The 21,559-nt window shown below is 41.5% G+C and overlaps 1 protein-coding gene across 2 annotated transcripts in view; it reads left to right on the forward strand.

The window, feature by feature from the left end:
- Nucleotides 1–21,559, forward strand: part of LOC129709748 (grainyhead-like protein 3 homolog) — a 91,273-nt gene that overhangs the window by 49,124 nt on the left and 20,590 nt on the right. For both annotated transcript variants that reach the window (XM_055656303.1, XM_055656302.1), the window contains exons 7-9: nt 1,711–1,822; nt 3,333–3,427; nt 17,465–17,623. In XM_055656303.1, the coding sequence (XP_055512278.1) occupies nt 1,711–1,822; nt 3,333–3,427; nt 17,465–17,623 (366 nt within the window). The remainder of the gene's footprint in view (nt 1–1,710; nt 1,823–3,332; nt 3,428–17,464; nt 17,624–21,559) is intronic.

Genomic DNA, 21,559 nt, shown 5'->3' on the forward strand with positions numbered 1-21,559 from the left:
TAAGTATTTGACAGGAAACTGGGAATAACTCACGCAAGGAAAGACGCTGGGTATCTGACTAAGTTCTGGAGTGCCCAAAAGACACAAAGTGCAGGAGTAACTCAATAGGTCAAAAACACATCAATTCCTGTGTCTGCTGGAAGTGCACTATAGTTTAGAGAGCATCTGTGGAAAGAAAAACAATTAACTCCACTCTGATGAAAAGTAATTGATTTGAAACATTAACTCTGTTTCCCTCTACACATTTACTGCCTGACCTGCTGAATATTTCCAGCAACATCTTTAGGTTTAACCGCCCTACTCTTGAAATTCATTGTCACACATGTCTGTGGAGGAGATGGCCAGGGCATTGGGTATTTTTAAGGCAGAGATTGATGGGTTCTTGATTAGGAAGTGCGTAAAAGATTACAGGGAGAAGGTAGGAGAACAGGATTTAGAGGGAAAAATAGATTAGCCATTATTGAATGGCGGAGTACACTCCAAGGGCTGAACGACCTAATTCGGCTCCTATATCTTATGGCCTTTGAAACAGTGCAATCCATTTCAGAAACAAATAGTGGCTTGGTTTAACGGGGTCATAGCACAGAAACAGGACCTTCAACCAATGGAGTTCACATTGACCACCAACCATCAATCACATTACATTTTAAACGTATTCTCCCCATTTCCTCATGAACTCCCAACTCCCCACTTCTCCCCAGGTACTACCACTTACCTCAACACCATTAACCTTGCAATGTACATGTCTTTGGGATGTGGGAGGAACTCTGAAGAAACTCACACAGTCGTTAGGAGAACATGGAAAACGCCACACTGAAAGTATCCAAGGTCAGGATTGAAACCAAGACTTTGAAGCAGAGTTTCTAACAGCTGCACCATTGTCCTCCAGTGCCATTAAGGTTCTATCTGAGAATACTGCGCTCCTGCAGTACTGGACTGGAGGGCCAGCCTAGGTTTTGTTGCACACGATCCTGAGCTGTGGCCTAAACCTTCTTACTTCTGATACAGAGAACTGTGTACGGCAGGCCTATGGTTTAAAAAGATACACAGTGGCAATAGGTGCACCACACTCAATAGACAAAAAAAAAAGGGTATCTGAGAATAATTGCTTCTAGTTCAATGGAAAATAGTTGTCAGAGATATACCAGGAAGTAAGCTAATAAATTTGCCTCTTGAAATGGGCTTCCAGGAATAATATTGCTTTTCAGCAACACTCGATTATAATGAGAAAGGAAGCTCTGCCTTGTTGTTGTGGTTTCTAAACCTTTAACAAGACCTATTATGCTAACAAAACACCCAGGGCACACTGATCTAAAACAAGTTGGCAGTAGCTTTTAATTTAACAATTCTTATGAATTCATAAAGGTTCTCTGTATAGAGATATGCAGCTAAAACATAAGGATGTTAAGGCTCAAATTAATTTGTACATAATGGATTACTAATAGACACAATACTGACATTCATTTTAATGGAAGCCACTTCAATACACTCTCAATGAAGATATTAGTTCTAATAATCACTTAGCATATTATTGATGAACTTAACCTGCAATATATTGTTTGCTGAGGGTTTCATGTGCAAAGACTCTCACAGTAAGACGGATGCCCCAAAGGTGTACATTGGAAGTAGAAGTATAAAGTAAAAAATCCACATCAAATCAATACCTAAAAACAATTGCTATATAATAATTTACTGTTTTTCTTTGTGCAGAGCATGATAATGGCTGTATTTGACAATGGGAAGCCTGTGGAAGAACAAATTAAGTACTGGAAACACTGGCATTCCCGACAGCATACTGCAAAGCAACGAGTCATTGATTTCGGTAAGAAAATCAATATCATCCTGGCCCAAGCTTACTTGTAGTGGGAGTTTTATTGTACCTTTCCCTTGTCAAAAGCTACAGTCACTGCTCAGACTGTAGGTACAAGGATACATTTTTGGAAGCTCTTCTGCCTAAATGTATACCTGAGTTCACCTCACATTCCACCAACATGTCTGTTGCAATGTAGCGAGGAATTAGTAGTTGGGGAATGAAAAACGCACACGGAATCCTATCAGCACCTTGTCATTCATCTGATCGGAGTATCAAAAATGATGATCTGTCTGGTTAAAGTGGATTATGAGTCCCATCATTGGAAGGGTGAATTACTACTTATCCCAAGCATAACATAAAGGGGAATGGAATTAATAGTGGCACAAAGAAAAACTTGCAGCGTGTGGTTAGAATCTCACAGATGTGGTGGGAGCAGAGTCCATTGTGGCCTTCCAGAGCCTGTAGAGTAAAGATCTGGTGAGGAAATATCTGCAAGACAGCAGAAAACAGACCGAGGGTTGGAACTTCGAAGGTACACAAAAATGCAGGGTTGGAACTGGTGAGTTTCTCTGGTAGAGAGCTAGTATGGACACAATGGGCTGAACAGCCTTCCCCTGTGCTGAGCCCTTTCTATGATCCTATGATTCTTCGCAAAACTGGGTCAGGGTGTTCTATACATTTGACGTCACAAATGTATAGAACACCCACACCATCCTGGCCAATCACTCATGTCCCCGCTGCCCTCTGGTAGAAGGTACTCGAGCCTGAAATCTGCAACATCCAGGTTCAGAAATAATTTCTTCCCCACAGCCATCAGGCTATTAAACTCAACTCAACCACAGAGGGTAGTTGAGGCCAGTTCATTGGCTATGTTTAAGAGGGAGTTGGATGTGGCCCTTGTGGCTAAAGGGATCAGGGGGTATGGAGAGAAGGCAGGTACGGGATACTGAGTTGGATGATCAGCCATGATCATATTGAATGGCGGTGCAGGCTCGAAGGGCCGAATGGCCTACTCCTGCACCTATTTTCTATGTATCTATGTAACTCATACTAAACTCTGAACATTAATAGCGTATTGCACTTTATCTGTTTATTTATGTATGTGTAGATATATATATATATATATTCAATGGTATTTGGACACACCGATCTGTATTTATGCCTACTATGTTCTGTTGTGCTGAAGCAAAGCAAGAATTTCATTGTCCTATCTGGGACACATGACAATAAACTCTCTTGAATCTTGAATAACGTTGCAGGGAAGGAGAACAATGATGTGTGGGAAAGAACTGCAGATGCTGGTTTAAATCGAAGATGGACACAAAATGCTGGAGTAACTCAGCGGGACAGGCAGTATCTCTGGAGAGAAGGAATGGGTGACGTTTCGGGTTGAGAGAAAAGTCTGAAGAAGGGTCTTGACCCAAAACGTCATCCATTCCTTCTCTCCAGAGATGCTGCCTGTCTGAAGGTGTTTGTGTTGTCCATATTGTGCCTTATTTGTGTCCATTTGATTTAACAGCAGATTACAAGGAAAGCAACAGCACTATCAGCTGTGTCGAAGAGGTGGCGTTCAATGCTCTTTCCTTCATCTGGGATTCCAGCAAGGAAGCCAAGGTAAAACTGGGAATTGTCTGGGATAAAATTGGCAAGCAATGTGTCAGATACACCTTCAGTGAAATGCACAGATTGATTTGGAAAAGCATGTGACCAAAGAGAAATGATGAAACAAGAAGAAATAACATCTTGCTTTTAGTTTTATATCCACCTAATTCTTTCTGCCTTTCTCTATATATCAGACAGTCAGTCTTTCTACAGATCTGTATAATGTATTAATGTTGTAACGTTTAAGGGGCTTTAGATGGGCACGTGGATATGCAGGGAATTGAGAGGCATAGATCATGTGCAGGCAGCTAAGCTTGGCATCATGTTAAAGAGGGAACTGCAGATGCTGGAGAATCGAAGGTTACACAGAAAAGCTGGAGAAACTCAGCGGGTGCAGCAGCATCTATGGAGCGAAGGAAATAGGCAACGTTTCGGGCCGAAACCCTTCTTCAGACTGATCAGGGGTGGGGGTGGGTGGGGAGAAGAAAGGGAAAAGGAGGAGTAGCCGGAAGGCTGGAGGGTGGGAGGAGACAGCAGGGGAGCTGAGGAAGGGGAGGAGACAGCAAGGACTAACAGAATTGGGAGAAGTCGATGTTCATGCCCCCGGGGTGCAGACTCCCCAAACGGAATATGAGGTGCTGTTCCTCCAATTTCCGGTGCTTCCAAGCTTGGCATCATGTTTGGTGCAGACATTGTGGGCTGAAGGGCCTGTTCCTGTGCTGCACTTTTCTATGTACTTATTCTATGTTCAAACAGTGTACGGTCTACTCTCGTTATTACGGGCGTCTTTATAACAGATTTTGGTTATAGTGGACGGAGTGTCCCAACAGTAAGCAGACACCACTGCCTCTTTAAGTACACAGGCTGCCAGCTACACTGCGGGAGGCCATTGAAATTGACAAGCAATTGCTTCGATCAATCCTGTGCAATGACACTCTATTAAACAATGTAACAAACAGCCTTTAGTATTTTTAAACAAAAACAAAAAATCAATTTTAACTGTTAAAAAGAGCTTTGTACTGTATTTGTAAACAACTTCTTTTTTCACGGAGTGACCACTAGGTTGTTGGAGCGAATCCCTTACTCGGTTATAGTGGACAATTGGGAATAATGGACACCCTTTCCCCCCCTATGTTCCTTTATAACGAGGGTTATCTGTATTGCAAGTCCAATCACATTTCCTATTCTTTGCTGTCGAAGTTAACATCTTGATATTTTCATAGTCGTACATGATTGCTCAAATTTTCATTCCAAGAACAGCAACAGATCAGAATGTCAGATAGAAAAGCTGAATAAATTCTTCCAAAGAACAGAAATCACATATTTTATTAAATATATATATTTTTTAAACACCCAGTCAACACTGTACCAAAAAAATCCAACAATTTTTTTTTTCAAATTGGTTTAAAAGATTCTTATATCTACAATTATCTTTATTTATAAATTGAGCAAAAAATGAAAAAAATGATTTGTGTCAACGCATCCCTAAGGTTATGAAAAATATATATAAATGGCAACCTCCATTGTTTTGTTTTTGTAAATGATAGATTGACAGAAGTGATTATGTGTTCATATTTTTATGAGTTCATAAATGGTCAAACATCCACTCAGTCTTTGAGTTTGTTAATTGCTGATAAGATCAACATTTACTGCCTATTCCTCGTTGATCTAATCGAGTCATTGGATATCTTGCCATCCTAATACAGAAAGCGGTTAAGGTGAGATTCTTGTGGTATTTAGCCTGAGTGTGCTGAACTGGAGGTGTTGTAAATAAATATGCACACAGGAAATGGAGGTTACTAAAGGAAAGTACTGAGAAGCATTGGGCATAGAAGTCTGCACTAGGGAACTGCAGGTGCAATATACTGGGGATGAGATGAGTTCTGGCATCCATGGCTGGTCTTATGCTGCAACGTGGACAGGAAAAATGTCACAGGATTGGGTTACATTTAAATTATCCAGTAAATGTGGTGTCAGTCGTGTATTGTTGTAACTTAGCCAAAAGTGTGTCTACAAGTTTGTGAACATCTGGAGGTGTTCAAGAGAGCACATGTGGTCCAGAAATTCCTTTTCCTGTGTTTAGTGTAGTAAACAATTCCTTAAAGCCATCTAAAGTAAACCACACTGACTGTGTATTGTCATGTTTGGTGGAGGGTACCTTGGGAAGAGGTTGTGTAAGGTCATCTATCTGCCTCCTGTGATTGAGGATGTGTAGAAATACTTCCATTTTTCTCCCCTTACTGAACCTACACATTTCTATCGTAACTCTGTGGAAAGTTTACGGAACCTACTTGTCACAGGAACAGTTCAGTTCAGTTTATTTATTGTCACGTGTACCAGTGGGACAGTGAAAAGCTTTTGTTGCGTGCTAATCAGTCAGCAGAAAGACAATACATGATTAAAATCAATCCATTTACAGTGTATAGATCTTTGATATAATAATTCCAGCAGCACTTCACTCCATCCATAACCTACTGGTTTTAGTATGCCACTTAAAGGTAGCCTTTTATTTGACCATTCTGTTGGGTTTTTTTATTGGAAAGCAAAAGCAATTATTTTCCCAGCTATTGATTAAATTAGTGAACTATTATCCAGAGTTCTGGAATATTGATCCAGATGTGTGACTTTGAATTCCACTGAGGCAATTAGAGAATTTCTATTAAGTGATCTCTCCTCCTGTACTCTAAAAGCACTCCTTCATTCTGGGACAGAGCAGTGGACATTCCATATGAACCTAGCCCAACATTATACTCACGAGGTTTTAGTAAGGAGGTTTGGATAAAAAATGCCAAGAACCATTGCTTGGACTAGAAATTAATGGACAGTGCCAGTTAGAGTGTGCAATCATAAAACTAATGTTACTATTTAGCAGGGTTTCACAGACGATTATAGCACAAATGGGTCCCGGTGAAAGGATAAACCAGATTATTTTGCTGAGTTATGAAGTGGAGGAGTGGAGCCAATAGTTGGGTTGTGACACATACTTGCTTCCCAAGAATCTTGTCCATTTGCAAATGTTGCTTCGCCTACTTTGAATGCTAAGCAATCTTAAACTCATGTTTGTAACCACATAATATTTTCTCAGGAGGCAAATGCTGAGGACCGCACCTATTCTATTGTTAGAATGAGGAGGTGGTAGGCTGTGGTTTATGAATGCTTGTTACTCCTCCAGCATCTGAGGGGTTCCTTGCCTCCCAGTCAGTGTTCAATTTTTACAGAATTCTCAAAACCACCAGACAGTGATCAAAAGAAAAAATATATATCATAAGCTAATCTCTTTATGATAAATGTTTAATTTTAAAAGTGCAATATGTTAGAATGGATTAATTAGCATTACAGCATAATGAAGACACTACATCTGTAAAAATTGTGTTTTGCGTTAAGGCTTCTTTTGAACACAGTGTTTGTGGTTACATTCCAGAGTGGATTGAACAACCTAGGTGTTGCCATCATGTAAGAAATCCCCATAAGATGGACTCAAAAAGTGCTGGAGTAACTCAACGGGTCAGCCAGCATCCCTGGGGAAAAAGGATCAGTAAAGTTTTGGGTCGGCACCCCTCCCCATGGATGCTGCCTGACCCATAGACTTTGTGTCTATCTTCAGTATACAGTGCCCTCCATAATGTTTGGGACAAAGACCCATAATTTATTTATTTGCCTCTGTACTCCACAATTTGGGATTTGTAATAGAAAAAAATCACATGTGGTTAAAGTGCACATTGTCAGATTTTATTAAAGGCTATTTTTATACATTTTGGTTTCACCATGTAGAAATTACAGCTGTGTTTATACACAGTTCCCCCCTCACCCCCATTTCAGAGCACCATAATGTTTGGGACACATGGCTTCACAGGTGTTTGTAATTGCTCAGGTGTGCTTAAATGCCTCCTTAATGCAGGTATCAAAGAGCTCTCAGCACCCAGTCTTTCCTCCAGTCTTTCCATCACCTTTGGAAACTTTTATTGCTGTTTATCAACATGAGGACCAAAACTGTGCCAATGAAAGTCAAAGAAGCCATTATGAGACTGAGAAACAAGAATAAAACTGTTAGAGACATCAGCCAAACTTTAGGCTTACCAACATCAACTGTTTGAACCATCATTAAGAAGAAAGAGAGCACTGGTGAGCTTACTAATTGCAAAGGGACTGGCAGGCCAAGGAAGACCTCCACAGATCTCTATAATAAAGAAAAATCCCCAAACAACCCAAACAGCAAACACTCTTCAGGAGTCAGGTGTGGATTGTCAATGACCTGAAGACTTCATAAACAGAAATGAGGCACACTGCAAGTGCAAACCACTATAGGATGGCAGCTGCCAAGAAGTACTTAAAAGAGCAACCACAGTTCTGGAAAAAGGCCTTGTGGACAGATGAGACGAAGATTAACTTATATCAGAGTGATCCAATTCCAAAGCATACCACCTCATCTGTTGCATGTATGGCAGCTGAAGGTACTGGCATAGTGAATTATGAAGTGTATAGGCACATCCTATCTGCTCAAGTTCAAACAAATGCCTCAAAACTCGTTAGCCGGCGGTTCATTCTACAGCAAGACAATGATCCCAAACATACAGCTAAAGCAACAAAGGAGTTTTTCTAAGCTAAAAAATTGTCAGTTCTTGAGTGTCCAAGTCAATCACCCAATCTGAACCCAATTGAGCATGCTTTTTATATGCTGCAGATAAAATTGAAGGGGACTAGCCCCCAAAACAAGCATAAGTTAAAGATGGCTGCAATACAGGCCTGGTAGAGCATCACCAGAGAAGACACCCAGCAACTGGTAATGTCCATGAATCGCAGACTTCAAGCAGTCATTACATGCAAAGGACATGCAACAAAATACTAAACGTGACTACTTTCATTTACATGACATTGCTGTGTCCCAAACATTATGGTGCCCTGAAATGGGGGGAATATGCATAAACACTGCTGTGATTTCTACATGGTGAAACCAAAATGTATAAAAATGGCCTTCATTAAAATCTGACAATGTGCACTTTAACCACATGTGATTTGTTTCTATTACAAATCTCAAATTGTGGAGTACAGACGCAAATAAATAAATGATGGGTCTTTGTCCCAAACATTATGGAGGGCACTGTTTACGAGCATCTGCAGTTCCTTTCTACACAAGAAATCGCCAAGTTTATTTTGATAAGAATTCCCTTTCTACACCTTTGTTAATGCTAACCGGACCCAGTGATGTAGAAATAGAAACAAAGAAACGCAGATGCTGGTTAATACACAAAAGGATACACAATGCTGGAATAACAATGCGGGTCAGGCAGCATCTCTGGAGAACATGGATAGCCGGCTCCACAATACAGTCCAACAGCACGTGAAATAAATGATCTTCATGACTGACCAAAATAATATATTTCGAGTTTCAAGGCCAAGCAAAAACTGTCACACTCCCTTATTTCATAGCCAGCAAACAAACATAAGGACCAAAGTTCAGACTGGTCATCAGATCATAAACTAATATTATATATGGCTGTACATCAAGGTTCAATAAGGTAATATGGAATAAAACCTACGTGGTACCCAAATACTTACCAGGTTCTCTGCTTTCGAGCAGCAAATTCAATGGATTATGCAAATTGAAAGGCTGAATTATGTTACGAAATTGCTGATGATGCAAGCATAATTGTGAATTATGGTCGGCTTCTGACAGGGACATTTCTAACTTAATTGAGTCAGCTGAAATTAAAGGCTTTGTACAATTTCCATTGTTCAGACAACAACTTGACATCTATCCAACCATGGAAAAGGGAGTGGCAGGGAAGATGTTCGTGCTTATGCTGTTGTTGTTACAATGCCAAATGATTAAGGCACTTCCCAATGAAGGATCTATTGAACTGATGACTACCAATAGGGAGTTATTGAAAAGGCTCATATTAGGAACAGTGCAGGACAGTGCAACCAGAAATGTTGAACATCTATAGCCAAGCTGGAAGGAGGTGGAGGCTTTGGATAGGTGCAGATGAGATTTACCAGAATGCTGCCTTGATTAGAGGGTCATAGAGTCATAGAGTGATACAGTGTGGAAACAGGCCCTTCGGCCCAACTCGCCCACACTAGCCAAGAATCTCCCAGCTACACTAGTCCCACTTGCCTGTGCTTGGTACATATCCCGCCAAACCTGTCCTATCCATGTACTTGTCTAACTATTTATTAAACAATGGGATAGTCCCAGCCTCAACTACCTCCTCTGGCAGCTTGTTCCATACACCCACCACCCTATCTGTGAAACAGTTACTCCTCGTATTCCTATTAAATCTTTTCCCCTTCACTTTGAACCTAGGGAATCTGGTCCTCGATTCCCCTGCTATGGGCAAAAGACTCTGTGCATCTACCCGATCAATTCCTCTCATGATTTTATACACCTCTATAAGATATCCCCTCATCCTCCTGCGCCCCATGGAATAGAGACCCAGCCTACTCAACCTCTCCATATAGCTCACACCCTCTAGTCCTGGCAACATTCTCGTAACTCTTTTTTGAACCCTTTCCAGCTTGACAATATCTTTCCCATAACATGGTGCCCAGAACTGAACACAATATTCTAAATGCGGTCTCACCCAATGTCTTATACAACTGCAACATGACCTCCCAACTTCTATACTCTATACTCTGACTGATGAAGGCCAAAATGCCTAAAGCCTTTTTGACCACCTTATCTACCTGCGACTTGAGCTTCAAGGAGACCATGCACCTGTTCTCCTAGATCCCTCTGCTCCACAACACTACCCAGAGGCCTGCCATTTACAGTGTAGGTCCTGCCCTTGTTCGACGTTCCAAAATGCAACACCTCACACTTCTCTGTATTAAATCCCATCAACTATTCCAGCGCCCACCTGGCCAATCGATCCAGATCCTGCTCGTTCACAACCATCTTCACTATCTGCAAAACCACTCGCTTTCATCAACAAACTTGCTAATCTTGCCCTGTATGTTCTCATCCAAATCATTGATGTAGATGACAAACAGTAACGGTCACAGCACCGAATCCTGAGACACACCACTAGTCACGGGCATCCAATCTGAGAAGCAACCTTCCACCATTACCTCCTGCTTCCTTCCATGGAGCCAATTGGTGATCAATTCAGCTATCCCTCCTTGGATCTCATGCGAGCCTAACCTTCCAGAGCAATCCACCATGTGGAACCTTGTCGAACGCCTTGCTGAAGTCCATGTACACAACATCTACAGCTCTGCCCTCATCAAACTTTTTGGTCACGTCTTCAAAAAAATCAATCATATTTGTGAGACATGTCCTCCCACAAAAAAAACCATGCTGACTATCCCTAATCAGCCCTTGCCCATCCAAAGGCCTGTATATCCTATCCCTCAGGATGCTCTCAAGTAACTTACCAACTACAGATGTTAAGCTCACCGGCCTATAGTTACCAGCATTCTCCCTGCAGCCCTTGAAAAGAGATACAATATTTAAGGACGTACTAGACCCAGCGTTGCCCTCTCATGTGTGGGGGTCTCCTCATACTGCTTAAGAAAACTCTCCTGAACACTTTTGAAGAACTGCACCCCATCTGAACCCTTCCCGCTATGATTTTCCTAGTCTATATTGGGAAAGTTAAAATCCCCTACTACAACAACCTTATTTGACCTGCAGCTGTCTGCAATCTCCCGGCACATTTGTTCTTCTAATTCCTATTGACTATTCAGGGGTCTGTAGTCCATCCCCAACAAGGTGATCACCCCTTTCTTATACACCCATATAGCCACACTGGACAAACCATCTGTAATGTCACCTCTGAACACAGACGTGACATCCTCCTTAACCAACAATGCAACTCTTTTTCCTCTTTTTCCCTCACCCCTGTCTCTCCTGAAGCTCCAGTAACAGGAGAAATTAGACACGGATTATTTGCTCCGGAATGTGGGAGGTTGATGGGAGACCCTATAGAATTCCATAAAACTATGAGAGACATAGCTAGGGTAGACAGTCAAAACATATTTTCCTAGGGTAGAAATGTCAAAGACTAGAGGGCATAGCTTTAAGGTGAGAGTGGAAAAGTTTAAAGCAGATGTGCGGGGCTAATTTTATACATGGTGAGTGGTGGGTGTATAGAACGTGCTGCCAGAGGTGTTGGCGGCATCTATGATCATGGGTTTTAAGAAGCTTTTAAATAGGCAAATGGAAATGGAAATACAGGGAACGACGGTATATGGATTGCGTGTCAGCAGTGAAAGTTAGTTTAACTTGGCATCATGTGCAGTACGGACATGGTGGGCCGAAGGGCCTGTTCCAGTGCTATATTGTTTTATGTTCTACGTTTTTACAAATATAACTGTAGGCAGTAATTTGGACAGGTTCCAATGCGATTGCAACTAATTTTAAGATCAAGCTTTCCAAGATAATTCAAGGTCCATCTGTAACAAGAAGGCTCTGTGTTACACATATTTATAATGAGAAAAATCAAATGTCATAACTGCAGGAACAAGTCGTTGATAGCTCATTCCTTTGAATGTTGGCATCATCTGGAGAGCAGGCAGTTTTCACTGGAGTGCAGCAATTCAAGAATATTCAGGCCATTGCCAATGGAAGCAAATCACATCTACGAATTGGAAAGTTGTGATAATAGTCAGGCTTCATCGGATCACAGAAGCATCATTATGATAGTCCATAGCCATTATCCAGGAAGGAATCCAATTTATTTAAATGAACAAATTTAAAATGGTATTATCTCTTAGGAAACTCGCACTGTTAGCCAAGACTCCTAACAGCAATGGAACATCTCTGCTGGGATGCCTGTAGCCTGATAATTATTACCTGTCTTCCACCTTCAATTAAAGTTCATTGACCAGTTTTGACATGATGATAGATTGTAAACAAAACATAGCATTGACCTACCCTCTCTCCAGAGATACCCTCTGGGGATTAGCTCAAAGTTCACAAAATAGGTTCTGATTTTTCAGTGAGCTACAGATATAATTTATATCACACCTGGAAGTATTCTGCTGATATAGTAAATGACCCCCAGTCTGAATTAATTGGGATTGATCAGTATTCAGATTGTAGATGATAAACATAATAGAGAATTGGTGCTTTTGTACAGTTAAATGATTGAAATGTTATTTGTATGTTTAAAGAAGCTTTTTTTTTACAAATAAGTACAATGAAGCTACATAAAACTCATTAAAAAAAAAATCTGTATTTATTAATTGGATTTATTGAGATTGTTAAAAAAATAAAGCCATTCATTACAATGGCCACTAAACTACAAAATTAATATAAACATTCATGGAGTTGACCAGTGTTGGTTACGCTTGGCCTGTCGAGCCGATATTTCATTACAGATCTTCCAGTGTAGTTAATTTGTATGTGACCTCTTGGTGCAAGAACAATTAGGTATGGATTATAAATGCTGGCATTGCCAGCGATGTCTATATTCGATCAATGAATAAATAATCACAATGAAGAGTCACATGCTTCATAAAATCAGACTTTCAATATTTTAATATTCCAAACACTCTGGCGAGTCTATGATATTGTGAACATACTAAATTGGCCCGATTTCAAGCAATAACCTCGATGTGGTCATTGCTTCAATGGTTTTTATATAACCTTATCTGGAGATTTGCAAGATATGTTCCAATGCTACTTTAAAATTATACGCATTCCACATTAGTGCAACATAACCACTGCTGGAGAGTTAGTTGAATGTTATTTTAAGAGGTGGGGATGCAGACATCATCCCATTAAAAACACTTTAGGTATGTAACATTCCAGAGGGCTTTTTTCAATAATGTACACCTTGAACAGGTGCCTAAACATTATGAACCTTTCTCCTTAAAGGCTGTGAGGCGTAGATTTGCAAACAGTATATCCAAGTTAATTACAGACAAGGGCATACAAAGAAATAAATAAAAACGGAGCAAATGATCCTTATAAACCCATGTGAGAGTAGTTCTGAATGCTGCAGAATTGGTTAGTTTGACTTTACTGAAGCCAATAGTGAGGAAGGTGAATACAGCCAGCAAACAACACTCCAACATATGTTTATCATTTGTGATCAAGAGTAGATTTCCCCTGGTATTAATGTGTTTTTGTTATCTTCAATCCTTTATCTCCAAGCCCCCATTCTCTGTGTGTGTGTGTGTGTGTGTGTGTGTGTGTGTGTGTGTGTGTGTGTGTGTGTGTGTGTGTGTGTGTGTGTGTGTGTGTGTGTGTGTGTGTGTGTGTGTGTGTGTGTGTGTGTGTGTGTGTTTGTGAGTGCGCTTGTTTGTTTTCATATGTGTGTGCACGAGCATTTGTGTGTGTTTATGTGTGCATGTTTGTTTGTGTGTGAGCGTGCCTGTGTGTGGTTGTGTGTTTTTGTGTGTGCATTTCCATTCATGTTTGCGTATGCATGTGTGCATATCCGTGTGTGCATTCATTTGTGTTTATACGTGTGTGTGTGTGTGTATACGTGTGTGCGTGTGTGTGTGTATATATATATACATGTGTGTGTCTTTTTAGTGGAGTGGATGGCTTGTACTGTATCTCACTGTATCTTCAGCAACAATTAAAGTGTTGTTCGCTGTGTGCAGACCTGTGCAGTGCCCATTAGTTCCAGTTGGCCTCGTTCCCCAGTCTATTCTACGTTCTCTCTGTCCTTTCCAGAGTTAGCAATCGAGAATTACAACCTCAACTGCTGCTCGACAAAATCGAGATTTCTTCCTGCTATGCAGGCAACCTTTAGTGCTCGCGTAATATATTCATATCCATCGCTGTCAAACAGAACAAGGAAATAAATTTGAAAAAAAATCCAGCCTGGACAGATGATTCAGAACTCTTCTGACAGCACAGCCTATAGATGTACTTGGAACGAAACTCCTTCAGGCTCTGATTGTAATCATTATGCAGCTGTCCCAAGGTAAAGGAAACCTGAGTAAACTGAATAAAGAACCCAATAAATTCACATCCCTGGAACAGGATTAAATTGGGATCTAAATCAGTAAACCATGTTCTATTTGGCTTTCTTTATTTGTGGAAAGAAAACCCCTGTCGGCTTGAAATGTTGATTTGTGATTTTAACAATGAAGTGGTTTGAAAATGAGCACTGATACCATAAAGCATAACCCTGAGACCCTGAAGAGAAGCCAGATGTTAATCACAATTGTGCTACAGGGCAGGAATTTCATCTTTAATGTTATCCCTCTTATTTTCTTTTTTGTGTTGTTGTTGCAATTTATAGAAATTAAAGGCATTCCAGGGGAGCAGAGCGATAATTTAATGAGGATTGATTTAAATTGTGACTTTATATAACAATACTGCAACATATTATTGTAGTATTTTATTATTTATTAAAAATCAATCATAAATTGATTTTTTTTCAATTCTTTTCCACCGGTTTTTGTTTTCCACCTGCGATTCAGTTCCAAGGGTGCAAATTACGATCTGGAAACCTCCCATATTGTGTTCTCCCCATGTGATAATTGGATTATTTACAATGCCTGGCAATGGCTCAACAAAGTTTTGCAATGGAAAGCTGTGTTATATCTTGCCCTAGATTTTGTCATCAGTTTTTCAGTTGTTTTGAATCACCCATGGCAGTAAGCAAAGAGTGGGGATAAATTAATCCTTCTTCAGTTGGCAGGCTATGGCTCGTAACGCATTTGAAAGGATTTCAAGGGATTAGTGCTCAGTGCAAATGTGACAATAATGAGTTTGCTGATGATACTACAGTACCGTATTTTCCGGCAAAGAAGACGCACCCACAATTTAAGTTGCTAAATTTTGAGGAAAGGATGGCGGGTCAGGATCAAGGGTTTGGTTTAGTCCAGGGGTCGGCAACATCACCTGCGTGCCCCGGGACTGGCTGCAGTTTCCAGATCCTTCGCGTTCCCGGGACTAACTGTAGTTCCCAGGTGGCCTGCCCCAGGACTGGCTGTAGCACCCAGGCACAGCGCCCGGGACTAGTAGCAAGAGAGAGAGAGAGAGAGAGAGCGCAAGCTCGGGACGGAGCAGTTAGCCTTCCGCCCAGTAGCTACCCGCCAACCACCACCTCCACCGGTTGTGCCTGTGCTGAAGGACACCGTGGCTGGCTGGCGCTGAGGTGGTGACCGGTCCCATTTTCCGGTCCTGGCGGCCGCTCGCACCCATCCGAGCTACTTCTGTCCCCGGCCGCAATGCGGTGGCTCCGCACCCGGAGCGCCGCGGCAGCAGTGTGTGAGTGAGTTGTTGGCATGATCTCCGACCCCCCCCTTCTCAACGCTCCTGCCCAAAGATGCTCCTGCCCTCCCCGTAACTTTACCCCTGGTGGCCCAGCCAATTTGTGCAGCCCAGGCCATGCTGACACGGGCCAGACTCCCCACACGCTGTGTGAAAGGGAACTCTTACCCAACACCCCCCCCCCCCCCCCCCCCCCCCCCCCCCCCCCCCCCCCCAGCTGTCCTTTTGCAGCCATTTCCCACTTTACAGCTGCTTCCCATCAGCTGCCAGCAATGAGGGATAGACTTGGCTAACCCTCAGTACAGCAACATCTTTCTTGGTTAACAACATAACCTTCGGCCTCCAAGACGCAGTTAAATTTTCATGCCTTATTTTTGGGGCATTGCCGGCAAATACGGTAGGTGGAATTATAAACACTGGGAGAAGTTTTTGGGGGTGGGGTGATATAGATTAATTGATTTAGTGGGCAAACACATGACAGATGGAAATTAATGTGGAAAAATGTAAGGTAAAACAGAATATGCTGAGAGATTGAGTAGTGTTGATGTTCACATGAGCGACCAATGGATTTTGATCTCCAGAAGAGTGAGAGAAGATCCCATTGAAGGTTACAAAAATTCTCACAATCCTTGACAGGCTGGGTGCAGGGAGGAGTCATTGATTCAGAATAAGGGGTTGGCTGGTTAGGACTCAGATGAGGAGAAATGTATTCTTTCAAAGGGTTTTTACCCCTGAGGCCTGTGATCTCCCTAGCTCCTATTTCTTAAGTTCCTATGAATGCATTCTGGAGGGAATTTCTTGCCAAGTTTACTATTCAGAAACCTCACCCACTTGTACTACAGGAACGGTATGTGTTAAATTTGACTGGTGTCCAATAATAACTCTCATTCCGCTGTTGTTATTTCAACCTTTCTTCACTATTAACTTTCCCATTTCTCCACCAGCCTGTCTGTTCTTGAACTTCTACAGAGAGACCAAATACAAACTAGAATATGAACGTCTCATATTCCGATTAGGTACCTTACACACCAATGGTGTGAACATTGAAATGTCCCAATTTCAGGTAATCCACACTCCCTATGATCTTTTTTGCACCCAGGTTCTCTCTCTCCCTTCCATCCCCATCTGACTCTATCTGCCCATTATGCCATACCCATCTAGTTCCACCTACCATGTACCTGTACTTATCCCACCCTTCCCTTGCATTTCTATACACTGGCCATCTTGCTCATTCCTCCCCACACCCTCCATCAAAATGAAGGGTCTCAACTTAAATCATTGATACATCCCTTTTTGCATCCACAGATGCTGCTTCATGCTTTGTGTGCTTCCAGCCCTTTATTTTATTTTGCTCTAGATTCCAGCATCTGCGGTCTCTTGTTTCCCAATGGACACGGTACATTATGTACTCTGTACATAATGAAAGAGGTTTAACTAAAGAAGTAGTTATTATTTTTCTGTATTCTTGCTACAAATCAATTTGCAGCATGAGCTGGGGACGTTAAAGAGAAAAAGAAAACCAATAAAATGAAGAGATCTCTACGTAAAACAAAATACAAAAGTCTAAAATCAACACACAGCTGTACTTTGAAAGTACAACATTGTTGACAGTTCTACTCAAGGTGATCTAAAATGGATCAGAGACCAAAACTAAAATACGTTTCACTCTACACTCTAACACTGAGTGCTAAGGATCCGTTTATGAGAAGGAATTTCTCCAATGAAGGACAACACTAAGTACGTGCTCTCTTGCCTGGGAACATTCTGACTCCTGATCCTCCCACAGGCTACCGTCTTGCTCAAATGGGATGCATTGTAAAAAGATGCATTGAACTGTGTACAAAGATTTCATTTTGTTTTCTTTCCATTAGGTTCACATTGGAATTAACTGCCTGAGTACAGACTTCTCCTCACAGAAGGGAGTCAAAGGTCTGCCCTTAAACCTCCAGATAGACACCTTTGACTGTGAAACCAAATCGGACAAACCTATTCATCGGGCTGTCTGCCAGATTAAAATATTTGTGGACAAGGTACTGTTTCACCTGAGTGCCGTGTTATTGCTAAGAATTAAAACCTGGTGTTTATGATAACTGGGGAATATTGACATACACCAAATAACATTAAAGATTGAAAAATATATTCAAAGTATAAAAAAAGTAGATAAGTTGTTAATCAAATTGAAAGCAGAAACTGAAATGATATGTTTAGTAGATCTCAGTGTCATTCCTAATGAATCAAAACCCACAAGGCAAATGTGGGCATAATTTTCATCAGTGCAAAATTGACTTTCTAAGGACTGTAGAGAAAATGGAAATTTCATTCTGCCACAGTAAAATTGACACTTTCCCACATTTAATATGGAACAAGTCATAAAAGTATTTAAATATTTTTGAACATTTGAAATTTCAATTTGACTAAATACTGCTTCTCTACTTCTTGATTCCCCTACTCTGGTTAAAAGTGTGCACTCACCCTATCTATTCCCCTCACAATCTTATGCACCTCTATAAGATCACCACATCAGTCTCCTGTACTCCTAGCCTAGCCAGCCTCTCCCGACAGCTCAAGCCCTCAAGTACAGGAAACATTCTGTCACAGTCAAATTTATTCGTCACATGCACCGACGGAGGTACAGTGAAATGAATTTGCCAGCAGCGATACACTTCAGTCAGTCCTCCTCCTTTGTTCATCTGTGTTCGGGGCCATAAACCCTCCGTAGTCGCCACTATGGATGGCCAGATGTACAGGCCCTCTCGTCGGGATGATTGAAATTCTGACGTTGGGAGGGTCGAACACACTTGGAGTGCCCGAATCAGCACTTTCCTACCGGAGACCGCGGCTTCAGTATGTTATAGGCTGCAGGCCGCAGGCCGGCCTTTGGAGCTCTTCTCCGGCGATCCCCGGCAAGGGATCCCAGACTCCGGATGGTAAGTCCACACCTGCGGCTAGAAGCTCCGCAGACACAGCCCCATGATGCCAAAGTCACCAGGCCAGCAATCGGAGTACTCCACTCTGGTGACCCCCGGCAAGTGTTCGCCCCCGCTCCGCGATGGAGAAGTCCATGCTGCGCCCGCTGCTGGGCTAGACTCCAGGAAAGGCAGTTCCAATCCAAGCTGTTAGGCCGCGAGAGGGGAGGCAGAGTAGCGACAGAAAAGGTCACGTCCGTCGAGGAAGTGACTGAAAAAACGGTTTCCCCCATTTCCCCCACACCACCCCTCACCTAAGACATGCTCTATAAAACAAAAGTAGTCTAAATAACAAACACGCTGCTGGCAGGGCAGCCGACTGCAAGGCCCCCAACATTCTGGAAATCTTCTTTATACTCTTTCCAGCTTAACAATATCCTCCTGTTAGCAGGGTGACTAAAACTGAACACAATACTCTCACCAATATCTTGTACAACATAACATCCCAGTTTCTATACTCAATACTCTGACTGATGAAAGGCCAATGTACCAAAAGCCTTATTGCCCACCATATTTACCTGTGATGCTAATTTCAAGGAACTATGTACCTGCACTCCTAGACCCCTCTGCTCTTCAATACTCCCCAGGGCTCTGCCATTCACTGTGAGGGTCCTGCCCTGGTTTGATTCCTCAAAATGTAACACCTCACACTTATCTGCATTCAACTCCATTAACCATTTCTCAGCCCACTTGCCCAACTGATCAAGATCCTGCTGTAATTTTTGAAAACCATCTTCGCTATCTACCATACCACCCACTTTAGTGTCACCTGCATACTTACCAATCACGCCTTCTACATTCTCATCCAAATTGTTGATATAAATCAAAAATAGCAATGGGTACAGCGCCAATCCTTGAGGGACACCACTCATCACCTGCCTCCAGTCCGTAGATTCTACAGATTAAGCATAACGTGCATATTTCCAGTAAGCATGGCCCAATGGTCAATGAGGCTCAGTGTTTAAATTTTTTTTTTTAATTATTGCAAACTTTTAGTATTTTGGGGGAACATGAGGGGTACTTTGCACTTTTTTATAACTCCTATTAATGCCAATAATGGCATTATTTTTTATTGTTGCAAAGTGACACCAACGATGTGAGAATAATTTGCCTGCAATGAAAATAGTCTCAGTGACAGGAATAGGTGTTGCACAATTAAAATGACAGCCAGACTTCCAAAATTGTTTTGCAATTGAGTGCAATGAATGGAATGCCCCCTAACCTGTGCACTAATTGTTCAATAATTGAGTTATGTCAAGGCTTTGAGATTTATTAGTGCATCAAAATGGATACAATGTTAAGAAAAAGTAATGCTGGAATAGACCCACAGATTTCTCTTGAGAGGCATAAGAAATTACAGGTGCTGGAATCTTGAGAAAAACATAAAGTGCTGTAGTAACTCAACGGGTCAGACAACACCTGTAGATGGCAAGAATAGGCAACATTTTGGGTCAGGGCCTTCTTCAGACTTCTTCTATTACCCGTGGACCAATCTCAAATGATAGCACGAACTTTTGATTGGTATTCAAAGTACTTTTGCAATTACTGTGCTTTTCTGGCAACATTGTGAAGGTAAACCCTGCAATTACTGTGTAAATGAAAAATATTTAAATCTATAATAGCTTGAAATAGCTGCTTTCCCAAAGGGTATTAGCTATACAAATTTCTCTGTACACAGAATAGATGCCCAGGTGTAGAATATGCTTCTGGATGCCAGATATATTCCAATCTTGATAGTTTAATTTAGTTTAGAAATACAACATGGAAAACCAGGCCATTCGGTCCACTGCGTCCATGCCGACCTTTGATCATCCATGCACTTAGCACCTAGGCACTAGGGACAACTTACTGAAGCCAATTAACCTATATATAAACCTGCATGTCTTTGCAATGTGTGAGCAAACTGGAGCCCCCGGAGTAAATCCATGCTGTAAGCTTACAAACTTCGCACAGATAGCATCCGTAGTCAGGATCGAATCTAGGTCGCTGGCACTGTGAGGCAGCAACTCTACCGCTATCCCACTGTGCTACCCTGGTTCTTCTTCTTCTTCTTCTTCTTCTTCTTTCGTGTGTCCTGCACAGCCTAAAGTTGTTGGACAACTTGTTCTATTTGATCTTCCATTTGTGCACGTCGAGTTGATTACATTAGTCGAAACAGGGCAGACCACGTGAAGGTTGCAATCTTCCACCCCCCACCCTGGTTGCAATGAAGCAAATAAAAACGAATATTTGGATTAGAATCTTTGCATCCTTTTGGAGCTGATGACCAAGGAAAATAAAAAATATCTCTCAGCATGCACTGAATGCCTTGACTACAAAAAATATCCAACATTATCTCTAAGTGCAGCTATTGACAGAACCTAACAGAAAGTTTTAGATTTCCAGCACCTGTATTCGTTTGTATGAAACAGGAAAAAGATAATGTGCATAGAGTTTGCCTGACCTGACATTGGTAGGTGTTCAACTAGGGTATTACACAGACTTGTTAACAAATAAATGAAGTGTAAAAGCTTGCAATATTTATCAGTAACTTAACAACCTGCCTCAATGAGGAAATGCCAGCCGTTGACGACTTAAACTGTAGAATATTTTCACTGGCTTAGTAATGACTGTAAGAAAACCTGAAGGTTTCTGGTGTGAGTTGATTTTTGTTTTCCATTATGAATAATGGTAGAAAAGGAAAAGAGATAGGATCTCTTTTAAAAACTGAGCAGGGATTAATGAAAGATATGTAATAAACACCTGAGACTTCAACCAACACAAAATAACTGATGAAGCTGAAATGGAATGTAGCTATGAAAGAGAGTATGGGTGAGAAAGAACTCATTGAGTTTAAATAATACGCAAATACAGTTTCACAGAGTTTTGTTTATGTTGTGATATGATATGTGATCCTATTCCCCACCCTTATATTTTTACGGCATGAAAACGCATGGTTTGGTATTTAACAATGCTGTGATGGATTGTCCTGCAACCAAACATCCTGCATACACCAGGCAA

This window comes from Leucoraja erinacea, chromosome 26 (assembly GCF_028641065.1).
Source record: "Leucoraja erinacea ecotype New England chromosome 26, Leri_hhj_1, whole genome shotgun sequence".
In the NCBI taxonomy this organism is placed as follows: Eukaryota; Metazoa; Chordata; class Chondrichthyes; order Rajiformes; family Rajidae; genus Leucoraja; species Leucoraja erinaceus.